We start from the raw sequence: 12,139 nt of genomic DNA, 5'->3' as shown, positions 1-12,139 counted from the left end.
TGACTTTTCCTCCCCTGCTGAGTCTGCTGCTAAGGAGCAATTACGGCTCTTCACCTTCTCCAGGATTTACAAAAATAAATGTACAATCGCAACTATGCCTCAAGACCTGGACTCCTCCACACCGTTACCTTTTATTTTGAAAGGATTCAGAATTTCTGCACAGCTTTAGGAAAGAGGATTTAGGCTGAGATTTTTCCAAGAGGTCTTGGGGAGTTCAGCACCTTATACCCATAGAAATCCATGGGAACTGGGCACCTAATTACCCTTGGCTCCTTGGAAAATCCCTGCTGTGATAACTTAACCAGATGCACTTTCTCCAGCCTACTGCTCCAGACACATGCAACACACATCAAAATGCTGGATGAGTTTATAGCATGGTCCACCCCCACCTCCCCCTCGCTTCACAGCAGGAAGCAGAAAAGCTCTTGTTCCTGGGGACTTACATAGGCATAAAGAGTCTTGTGGACTTATGGCAACTTGTTGACAAATCTTTGCTGCTGTTACCACTGTTTAACTGGGATAGGCAGCCCGGCGAGGCACTCGTCACCTCCATCCGAGCTCACCAGCACATACCGTGAGCGCTGAGCTCAGCAGCTGGCCGCGTGGGGTGGGCACCGCTGTGTTCGCCCTGCCCCTGCCCCTTCCCCTCCCCATGGGGACAAGCACCCCTGCTGCTAGCCCCCTTGCCCCCTGCAGCTGAGTTAGGATGTGGGAGAGGGGACAAGTGGCAGCAGTGCTCACCCCCTGGGCTCCGGAGCATGAAGGGGTCACGCAGGCCAACCCCAAATGAGGACAGGACACCAATCCAGGCTGTAAGAAAGAGCGGAGCCGCCTCTGACGTCACCTCAGGAAAGAGAAGCCAAGAAATGGGAAGCTTAGAGACAGAAATGACAACGTGACATGACACGAGCATGGAGCACAGAGAGGCCTGGCCTGCCGCTGTCTCCGCAAGAACCACGAACACTTCCAAACCGTGGCCACGCAATCGAAAAACCCTTCCTACGTGGAACACGAGCAACACGGAGGGACGACAGGCCTCTGGTTACACAGCTCCCAACTGCTGCGGGCCAGTGCTTGCAAAGAGTCTCTATTTTACAGTCCTGCTTTTTCACGCAACTGGAACGAGCCACTAATGTAATGAATAAGGAGACACTCTAGGCAGAGCACTTCCCACAATACATACAGCACGTCTCTTCCTCGCTGGAGCTGGCAGGCGCTGGCGGGGAAGGACATCCTCAGCGGCACATTCAGCTCCAGACAACAAGGGCGTCATTCTCTGCCCCGCTGGCCGCCTAACTGGCAGCTTCTAGTCGGTCGAGCGGTCTGCTTGGCACGTGCTCCCAGGTGGCAGGGCTGCTGCTGCATTCATAACGCTGCGTGCAAACAACCACGAACGTGAGTCCCGGGGAAACAAGGTGACAGGAGGGGCAAGCCCGGCCGTTAGAGCTCTTGCCCCGGACACAAGAGACCCAGGTCTTCAGGTCGCACTGCCACTGCCCGCTGCGCCACAACTCAGGTATGACCCAAGCCCTGTCCCGCACCCCTTGTGCAGCTGAGCCCCTGCCCCTCGGCGAGGCAGAGCGAAGAGGGGAGCTTCTGCCTCGTGGGCACAAGCCTGCAGGCAAGACCCGATGCCCCTTCCTTTCCAGAAAAAGCCACCCCCGCTCCAGCTTCTGCCCCACATCTCTCTTGCCTGCTCCCAACAGAGCACCCAGAAGCGGCCTGCCTCGTGTCTGCCCAGGAGCACGGCGAGTCGAGCACCGTTTGAAGGTGTAGCTGCAAAACCCCCTGGACGAGGAGCATTCAAAGCCGGGTTTCTGGCTTCCCAGGCACTACCCTAACCACTCAGGTCCTGGGGCTAAATCGCGGGAAGCCTCTTCTGCTACCTGTAGCTCTGGGCCACCTACATTTCTGGGCCTTTGACACCAGCACGCGTCCACCCGGGGAGCACGCGTATAGCCAAGCGCGTGCATAGCCTCCCACGCTCACACCACGTACGGGCCACGCAGCAGCAAACAGCAGCCCTGCCTGCACCGAGGTGCCAAAAATGACACTGAGGCACCTGCAAAGCTGGCTCTTGGCTGGCTCCAAGGGGTCTTCCTCTCGCCTAGAGAAACACCCCGTGGGGCGGCAGCAGCAGTAAGCCGAGTGACCAGAGCGGGCCGTGCATACGTGCAGAGGAAGGGAAGTCACTGCTGTGACCCATGACCTATCACACACAGTCCCAACTCCCCTTTAAATGGGAGTTTTGTCTAGTCTCTGTGGTTGTGACCCACTGGGTTTGTGCCAGGGGCTTCCCTTGAGGCTGGATCCACAGAAAACACAGCTCTGTGCCAGCAGCAGGCACGCTATAGCAGCTCATGGTTTTGGGTCCCTGGATCAGGGCCCAGTTTGAGGGATGTTGTAGTGGGTTACAGGCAGATGACAAAAGAGCAAAGAGCAGCAAGTCCTTCTCAGTCTTGCTTCCCAAGTACAATGTGTAATATTTGGACAAAGATGATGTATCCCTGGCAGGCGAAGCTAGTGCAGGTCCTGGCCAGCAACCCCTTCCCAAGGCTAGGAGTCCTGGCTCGCAAGAGGCTTCCCAAAAGAGCTGCTTACGTGAATAACTGCTGCAGTGTCAAAGCTATAATGAGCACGATGACTTTTCTCGCTTTCCTCATGACAGTCAGGATTTGATCAGCGTGTGAGCCTGACTCTGCTCTTGTCAGGGAAACTGGTACCAGCAGGATTAAAAAAAAAGGAAAAAAAAGCAAGTTTAAGGGAGTCAGCATCCAGCAGGATTTCAGTGCTTAACTCATAGGAGTCTGCTTTGAAAATCCTAGCCAAAAATGCTCATTGCGGGTCTGAACTGAGTGAGACCAACACCACGTGCTTTCCAAGTGCTCATCTCCTCCTCTCCCTAAACAACACTGTCCTCCGCCCAATGCAATTAGGATGCTTGCAGAGAAGGAAGGAACCCATACGGCTGTCTCCATTGATTTTGTACTCGCCAACAAGGCATCCTATTGCCCACAACCAGGTGGCACATTTCTATACATCTTCTGCAAATAAATAAGGCAGATAACAGACCACGGACAATAAAGTAGAGAGCCTGCTGGGTAGATATGCTGCACGGCAGCCATGGGGCACAACGCCTGCTATAAGATTGCCTACTCCGAGTTTTTCTTTGCTCACAGATTGCTGACACAGTCAATTTTTTCTCCAAATTTTGAATAAAGAAGTCATGTGCTTTTGTTCAGAAGTGCTCCATCTGAAGGGCTTCCCACAGCCCTGTTTAAAGAGCACAGTTCATTGCTTTCATGTTGTAAGAGGCTGCTTGCATTGCAATAAGGAGACATTTTAATAAATTACTATGGAAAAGACACAAATGCGTGGAACGCCAAGGAATAGCTGGCACCGTCTCCAGTAAGAGGAACGGGGCATTACTGCTGCTGATCAAAAGTGCTCCAATCTCTCCTGTATACAGGCTAATCACAATGACATAAGGACTGCCATTTACTGGGTCAGACCACATAGGTCCGTCTTGCCCAGTCTCCTGTGTCTCGGCGGCAGAGAGCAGGTGCTGAAAGGAGGACTGACCAGAGCCTGGCCAGGGTTTTTGCACTGTTCCTCTCACTTGCAGCCTCCAGCTCATTGCAGAGGCACTGATCTCCTCTGGCTCTCACAGATGGAGAAAAACGCTCTCTCCCTACCTGTACAAGCAAAAAACGGAGTCCAGCCAGCACAGTCTCTGCTTTTCCAGATCACGGCGTCTCGAGTGCCTGTTCGGAGGTGCACACATAGGCTACGCTCCTCTTCTAACCCATGAGAGAAACCTGGGGCCCCGGGGACCCCGAGATGGGTTGATGAGTTGGGCACGTGCAGAGCGGGAAGGCGTGAGCAGGACGTGCCTTTGGGCAGTGCTTGCAGCACAGGGCAACACGGACGAGCCCCTCGGCCGTTTGGGAAATGGGACTGAAGTTTCTAGTTAACTTGGGAGCTTTTGTAGAGGTTTCCTTGGGAGTCTGGTAGCCCTGCCCCTGGGCACACACCCTGCTGCAAAGTGGGCTCAAATCCTGCCGCGCGCATGAGTCAGTGCTTCACGCACACTTTGCCGCGGGGTTAGAGACTGCCCAGCCCGCCGGTGATGGGAATTAAGTCCTCCCTTTCATCGCAGCGTCTTACAGAGACCTGTGCTTCTGGGGGAGCGGTTCTTAACCAGGGTGCCGCAGCACCCCGGCGTGCCTTGAGAGCCTTTCCAGGGTGCTGTAGGGTGCCCCACAGTCAGGTTTTCAAACACGATTCACAAGATAAGCCCAGTGATTTCAACAGAAATCTACAGTTGCATCTTCCTGAGTTCTTTGCACCAGGACAGCACTGCTCCGCTGGTTTTCTACAGGCAAAACAAGGGTGAAAACTAGGAGCTGGTGTTTTCCGAGGGCGCCTCGAGTCTAAAAAGGCTGAGAACCAGGCGGTGAAGTGCTGGAAGCTGGGCTCACAAGTAAGTGCCTCTTGTCTGGAAGTCGGGGGGCAGCGGGACACGTGGGGGCTTCCTCCTCGGTGTCTGGGTCCTGGGGCAGTTGGCAACAAGCAGCAGGACCCCTGCGGCGCAGGTGCAGAAGGCGCCGGCCACCGCCATCCAGTAGGAATAGCCCAGTTCATAGGTCACCCCAGGGATCCCAAAACTGACCTGAAAGAGAACGCAGACAGTCAGGTTCACGGCCCTGGGCAGTGCTGGATGCAAGCACCTGCATGCGTTTTCGATTAATATATCACCGTTACTGAACTAGCTGCTCCTTTGATGAGCTTTCCTCTCAGTGCCATGCTGTAAGTCCTAGGCCTCAAGCCACGGCCTGTCTCGGGGCCAGAATATTCTCCCGCTGCCCAGTTTGGAGCGGGCTGCAGGTCGCGGTCACTTGTGTTATCAGCTGTGCTCACCTCCACGGGTCTGTACGTTCCCTGCAAAGCTCTTCCCTACCTGAGACCAGTACCAGTGACAACCACTGATCAGAGACCCATCCTCAACCATCACGTTCATTATTTAGAGCCAAACCATTTCAAAGAGAAATGTTCTGCCACGGGACGACACGGCACACGTGGCGAGGCAGACAGGCTGAGAGCCTGTCCCAGAGACAAGGTAGGGTAGGCGAGACCCCTGCTCTGGCTCACCTGCTTGCGCCTCTGGTCAAAGATTTCAAATAAATTATCATTAACTGTGAACACCAAACACGGTACACAACACCGTCCACGTCACAGAGCGCAAAGGTCCAGCTCCCCGTGCTGTCCAGGTGCCTCGCCTTCTTGAAACCAAGAAGAGCCAGGAGCCTATATACTTCTGGGGGATCAACCCAAGAGCTGAATCAAGTCCATTTAACTCCTTCTCTCGGGAATGAACATTGCGGACCTTCCTGGGGGGGGGAGAAGGGCTCGCTTGAAGGAGGAGTCTGCCACAAAAAGCAGTGATTTTCAAGTACCACCTTTTCTGAGCATCCTTTCAAGTGCACATCTCACAGCGTCTTCCAAGCACAACACTCACCTCCAGCCTGTACTTCTGCACGGTGTCCACAGCGTACCAGAGAACAGCCGCTGCGCCCGACAGGCCTGCAACAGAAGGGAGGCGTTGCGCTCGGGGGGTGGCCTCACGCTCCTGGGCGGGACGACCCGGGGTGATGCTCTGCATTTCTGCCTGGACAGCAATGCAGTTTAAAAGGGGAGATGCTCCTGAAGTGTAAGCTAACGTCACCAGTAATCATGCCCTTGCAGACTCCAAGTCCAACACTGTCCTGGGCCAGATCTCAGTCCAGACTGGGCGCAATTCTGGGCAGTATTGCTCCCAGGGCAGATCACAGTTAAAGGCTGGGGAGAAAGGCAGGAGGGTGAAAATAGCCCCTTTTCCCCCAGAGCAGGGAAAGGCTGGGAGAAGGAGCAAGGCCGTGGATGGGTCTCTGTAGTGGCGACACCAGGTGAAACCCGGTCCTGCTGACACAGCAGCTGCTTTGCCTCTGACTGCAGTACCGGCAGGATCTCACCCAGCATCACCGGTAAAACAGTGCCCGGGGGCTGGTGCAGGGAGACGGGGGCACAGGGCACTGCTGGAGCACGACCTCTGGGCAATGTGGGGCGGCAAGAAGCCCGCAGCCATGGAAGAGAAGCCAGGCCAGGCTGAGCACTCCCAAAACCCCGCTACCCCTGGACAGATGTTCAAGTGCACGTGCTGCTAGAGGCCTCAGGCAGCCTTAGAGAGCAGCTCTGGAGGAAGGCGGGTGCAGGCCTAGGACTGGCTGCGAGTAAGGACGTTGGCTTTACCTCCGAGAAGGAAGAGGGTCCCCGCAGCAAGGGTGAATTTGTATTTGTGATGGGCGTTGCTCCTCATCAGGTGAGTGCATCTCATTCCTATGACGAGGGAGGGCATCGCCCCAACGCACAGGACGCCAGTCACAATCACCAGCGCACGAGTGGTCACCAGGACGGCTGGAAGGAAAGAAGTGACGCAGCGTGAAGACACTGAAGACTAACCTGTGAGCGCCAGGCCAATGCCAGCGTTAGCAGCTCTGGCAACAGCGGGGACCTTGTAGACCGACATAGCGAACATGCAAGGAGAGCGAAGTCTTGCATTACAGCAGGGCACCGGTCCTGCCCCAGGAGCAGGGCTGTCCCGTGGGTCCCATCCTGGCACGGGGCTCCTTATGGGCTGGACCCAGACCCTCCTCCTGCGGCAGGCAAGCAGCAGTGGCCACGCTGGCTCCGGCAGCTGCAGGTGTTAACGCAGCTCACACTCGCAGCGCCGGCACCGACGCGAGCCCCCAGCCGGGCTCCGTACCCCCAAATTCAGTGGTAGGCCCCACCCCCGTGCCCCTGACCCCCAGTTCCTGGCCCGCAGGACATGTTTGATAGTGATACCCCTGCAACGAAGCAAACGTGGCATCACAGCTCGGACACGGCCTTCCCCTTGCTGACACCCGCAGCCTCGCGGCAAGTTCACCGCTCAACCTGCAACTTCCATCTCCAACCAAGACTTAAAAACCGCAGCGCCCAACACAAGCACAGCCCCTCTGAGCGAGAGCAGAGCGGCGGGCAGGAACGGGTGGGCGTCCAAAGCCCTGGCAGCAGGAGAGGTGAAACTCAGAGTCCTCCCTGCAGAGCTTTTCCCAGCCTGGCCCTCGAGAAACCGTATCATTTGGTAGAGCCGTCCTTCTCATGAAAATCAGACCCTGCACATGACGTGCGCCTGCCTGGGTATCTGGGCTGCCACGTGCCTCAGAGCTAGGGAGCAAATGCACCCACAGCCAAGAATCAGACTAAGGAACAGGCCGGCAGCTCCAAAGCTGTGGGGAGAAGTGGACACGCCGGAGGGCAGGGAACAGCTTCAAGCAGACCTGGACAGGTTGGACAAGTGGGCAGAAAACAACAGGATGCAGTTCAACAAGGAGAAATGCAAAGTGCTGCACCTAGGGAGGAATAATGTCCAGCACACCTACAGCCTAGGGAATGACCTGCTGGGTGGCACGGAGGTGGAAAGGGATCTTGGAGTCCTAGTGGACTCCAAGATGAACATGAGCCGGCAGTGTGACGAAGCCATCAGAAAAGCCAATGGCACTTTATCGTGCATCAGCAGATGCATGACGAATAGGTCCAGGGAGGTGATACTTCCCCTCTATCGGGCGCTGGTCAGACCGCAGTTGGAGTACTGCGTGCAATTCTGGGCACCGCACTTCAAGAGGGATGCGGATAACCTGGAGAGGGTCCAGAGAAGGGCAACTCGTATGGTCAAGGGCTTGCAGGCCAAGCCCTACGAGGAGAGACTAGAGAAACTGGACCTTTTCAGCCTCCGCAAGAGAAGGTTGAGAGGCGACCTTGTGGCTGCCTATAAGTTCATCACGGGGGCACAGAAGGGAATTGGTGAGGATTTATTCACCAAGGCGCCCCCGGGGGTTACAAGAAACAATGGCCACAAGCTAGCAGAGAGCAGATTTAGAATGGACATTAGGAAGAACTTCTTCACGGTTAGAGTGGCCAAGGTCTGGAACGGGCTCCCAAGGGAGGTGGTGCTCTCCCCTACCCTGGGGGTCTTCAAGAGGAGGTTAGACGAGTATCTAGCTGGGGTCATCTAGACCCAGCACTCTTTCCTGCTTATGCAGGGGGTCGGACTTGATGATCTGTTGAGGTCCCTTCCGACCCTAACATCTATGAATCTATGAATCTATGAGAGGAGACTTGCTCTCAGCAGCAGGAAAGGAGCTTGCTGCATGATTAGGATTTCAATCCCACAGCGCCTAGCGGGGTCAGAGGACTGCCGTGCTGGGTGCTGCGCGCACCAGGCGTGGGAAGGCACTTCTTGCTACAAAGACGCTGCAGAGGGGCTTGGAGCATGCCTCGGCGCCCCGCTCCCCTTAATAAAACCCCGGCCTTCAGGACGGCGTATTCCTTATGCTGCGTGTTCGGTGACATGCGGGATTGCCGCACCGAGTCCAGCCCTTTACTCACCAGGGTGCTTGCTGAGATAGGAGGTGGGGATATCGCATGTCCGGAGGCTGGCCACGATGTCAAACACGCACTCGCTCCAGAGCCCGCGGCACCGGGAGCTCAGGCCCACGGACGAGTGGGGATCTTTGGCGTCTTCCTGCAGAAGAAAAGGAAAAACCAACTTATTCAAGGGCAGGGAACCAGCCCTCCTCCTGGCACTCGCGGGAGCAGGATCGAGCAGCCTATACATCTTGTTTGCTGTGAAACAAAACCTTTCATTTGTTGCTACGGCCTTAAAATGAGTCGGGGTTTTTTTAAGTAACGGTGCAATGAATTTGAAATAAAACTTCACTTGGAATTGGAAAAACACGACACCTTTTTCGTGACAATTTTGTGTTTTGATTTAAAAAAATGACCAAAGCAATTCAAGACATCGATACAAATGCGTGCACTGCTTCAGTCCACTTGACTAAGCTTTTCCAGATAAAGGGGTTTCAGACACATGCTTTCTAGTAAAGTATTTCAGCATCTCGGCTCCAGCGAAGTCCCAGGATGAGGCACAGGACGGGCGGGCAGCGAATCAGGGGTTGAACGGCGCGGGCTGGCAGCGCGTGGCGGGCGTGCGGGCACCGAGGAGCGAGTGCTGATGCCCCCGAGGAAGCCGAGGAGCACCATTGGGGCGGCTTTGCCGGTGCCTGGAGCGCGATGACAGCCCCTCCGTCCGGCCGCGGGCCACGCGCCACCCACCCACGCTGCATAGCAAGCTGAAGGACTGGCCGTGCCAATAAGCACATCCACCCTGGGCTGTCCCATGTCTGTCCGAGGCAGGAAGCCGCGTGATCCCTGTCCCACCAAAGTCAATGGCGTTTTGCACGGCCTTCAGCAGGGCCTGGCCGCGGTATTTTCTGCTCCGAGCGGCGGGCGGGCGGCAGAGGGCAGGACCTCCCGCGAGCAGCTGCTGGAGCTCCGGGGCTCAGGAATGAGGTTTTCTCAGAAAGTCCCTTCCCGCGGCGATTGGAGGGTGGGTGACATTTCCAGTTGCTGGAACCCCGTCAACAGCTTAACGAGCATGACTGTCCCCAGCTGCCTCCAGCTGCTGCTGTTGCCGCGGCCCGGCGTTGGTATGACAACTGTTTTCTCCCTTGTACAACGGGGCAGCGGAGCCAAGTCCTGGCAGCTCCTCAGCAGGAGCGGCTGTTTCCTGCCGAGAAGCAAAGGGCACGCATGGCCGGGGACCCAGGCCGCGCCGTACCTAGACTCCTGGCAGCCCCCGGCCAGCGTTTAGTATCGGGCCCCCCTTCGCCAGAGATCACGATGATAATAATAATCAAAATGACCATTTTGGGGCCCCCTTTCTGCCTGGGCCCCAGGGAGCCGCCCGGTTCGCCCATGCCTGTGTCCGGCCCGGGCCCCAGCACGTCGCAGGGCAAGTCGCTCTGCCTCCCGCCTCTGCCCTCCACCGCCGCGCCGGTGCCGGGCAGGACGGACCGCTACGGTCTGACCCAGGAAATGGCACTTCTTACCTTCTTACCAAGACAACTTCAGCCAAGGCCTCAAGTCCAGGGGTTTTTAGGACAGAAGCAGAATTGGTCAAAAACTGGGATCCCCCCTCCCTTTTCCCCTTCCAAAGTCTTGCTCTTTTTCCCCCCCACCAAAAAAAATCTGGTGCTTTCTAGAAGGGAGCGTCCTGCCTGTCGCGTCCAGCCGCCTTCCTGCTCAGCACAAGCTGGAGCGCGGCCCGCTGACCCCGGCATGCAGCCCGGGGCGCCCGGCCGAGCCGGAACAGGTCTCTCGGAGCGAGAGGGACAGGGAGGAAGAGACCAGGAAGGCTGCGTGCTACGAGCCGTAATCCCTCCGCATCCAGCTCTCGGCAATAGAGCGAGAACTAGTTTAAAATCCGAGCTCGGCTAGTGTCAAAGCTTTCTTCTGATTTCAGTTCACGTGGTTGCGTCCTCTTCTCACTTTGCTTTGAGTTTCAGGTTTGACCTGAGAGCAAAGTAAAGACAAAGCAGTTGGTTTTAGCATCAAAATTATAAGCTGTCCCTGGTTCGTGCTGAGCTTGCAAGCCTTCTAACACTCAGCGAGCAAGCTCCCTGCGGGGGTTAGAGATAAACACAAAGCAGGTGAGCTTTGGTTTCAGGATCTATAATGCAAGTTTGGCTCCAGATCACTTTAAAGCGTATGTGACAAATGCTTTGCGAACAGAGGGTTTATACCTTGTCTACTGAGTCAAAGCTCCACCACGTATTCGACATACGTGATGCAGTGAAATCTCGAATAAATGCAATTGCATTCTGCGGGTTTGTAACAAATGAACCCGACGTGACACGAGCTCGTGGATGTTGGGTGTAGTTCTAGATACAAGAGGAAAGAGCTGAGGGTTTTGACAAAGGAGAGAGAAAGAAAGATTGCAACTCGAAGCTCATGTCAACTCTTAAAAACAGAATTATTTCCTGAAGTAGGAAGCAGCGAAGTAACGTGAGCGGTGCGCTGTCCCGGGGGGCACCTCCAGGAGCGTGCCCCATGCTCGACAGCCCGTCGCTGCCTTGGCCGGGGCCGAGCCAGAGAAAGCCAAGCCCTCCCTAGCGCCCCGCCGCCCCGTCGGGCAGACGGTCCCAGGCCCAAATGACAGGCCCGGAAAGCCAAACTATCGGCGAAAGGGAGGGCTGTCACCAGGGCCTCTCTCCTCCAAAACCCACCTTCCCAACATGAAGGAGAGGTGCCCGGATTTCACTTCTTCCTAACAACAGATCCCAGAAGTGCCGCATCAGATCAGGAGATAATCTTGCCGGTACTTTAAAAGCCAGTGATTAACAAGCATGAAGCTCATCCTTACCCTCCAGCAGTCTGTTCCAGCACACAGCACCAAGAATAAGAGGCCCAGCCCTCCTAATGCCATCCCCAGCACATCTAGCGCTGCCGCTGCTGCGGTTGGGACACCCATCCCGGCTTCTGCAGCAGCCCTTCCTTCAGCAGGGCCTGTCAGCCGGGCGGTCGAGAGCGCGGAGCGGTGGGTTGGAGCAAAGGGTCCCCTGCCACTCGCGCAGGCAGCTCGCCGACGGAGAAAGCACTGGAGCAGATCACCTAGAGGGGCGGCGCAGTCTCCATCGCCGGGAGTTTGCAAGAGCAGGTGACACGAGGAGCCGGACGTAGTAAGAGGACGTGAGTTTTACCGTCGCAGGGAACCCGGCTGTGCACAGGCGCTATTCGAGCATCTGGCCGCTGGGTGGAGGGATTTGGTGTCCACTGAGCAGAAGGGCTCCTGGGAGGAATCTGCCGAGGGCAGCAGGTGGATATTTGGATAACGTCTCCGCATGGCTCCTTGCCGACACGGTCAAGTTCCTGCGCCGTCTTCGAGGGGTAACTTTGCGCTGGGGTCATGCGACTGGTTCTGCAGCAGGCCTGCGCATGGGGCGTCCACTCCGCTTTTGCTCATAAAGTCAGTTTATTCCATAGCAAGCAAGTCATGCGTCCACTTCCCAGCCTGCCGGGTCGGAGAAGCAGGGTTTGTCAGCTACGGGTAGGATCTTCCAGGGCGTGTCGGGGAGTCAGGTGCCTACATCCACACAAGCTCAGCGCTCGTGCCATTGGGTCCGTTGCAAATCCCATGCTAAAACACAGCGACTCCGACCCCGACCTCAGCTATTACTGACGCGCAGCAGCAGCAGCAGGAGGGGCTAATGAAAGGCACAAG

The 12,139-nt window shown here is 56.3% G+C and overlaps 1 protein-coding gene and 1 long non-coding RNA gene across 2 annotated transcripts; both read right to left on the bottom strand.

Moving 5' to 3' along the window:
* Positions 1–112: 112 nt before the first annotated feature.
* Positions 113–5,831, bottom strand: LOC132244617 (uncharacterized). The gene is made up of 2 exons (XR_009456231.1): positions 5,519–5,831; positions 113–4,672 (listed from the first exon to the last, which is right to left on the bottom strand). It is a non-coding gene; the product is annotated as an uncharacterized LOC132244617 (long non-coding RNA).
* A 369-nt stretch (positions 5,832–6,200) lies between these two features.
* On the bottom strand, positions 6,201–9,807 carry LOC106737590 (claudin-16). The gene is made up of 2 exons (XM_019495283.2): positions 8,467–9,807; positions 6,201–6,453 (listed from the first exon to the last, which is right to left on the bottom strand). Exons 1-2 carry the CDS (start codon positions 8,693–8,695, stop codon positions 6,254–6,256), a joined length of 429 nt encoding a protein of 142 aa, XP_019350828.2. The 5' UTR covers positions 8,696–9,807; the 3' UTR covers positions 6,201–6,253.
* Between the last annotated feature and the right edge of the window lie 2,332 nt (positions 9,808–12,139).

This window comes from Alligator mississippiensis, chromosome 13, assembly GCF_030867095.1.
Source record: "Alligator mississippiensis isolate rAllMis1 chromosome 13, rAllMis1, whole genome shotgun sequence".
NCBI classification, from domain to species: domain Eukaryota; kingdom Metazoa; phylum Chordata; order Crocodylia; family Alligatoridae; genus Alligator; species Alligator mississippiensis.
The sequence above is the reverse complement of the archived record's forward strand: the minus strand, read 5'-3'. Positions and strand labels throughout refer to the sequence as shown.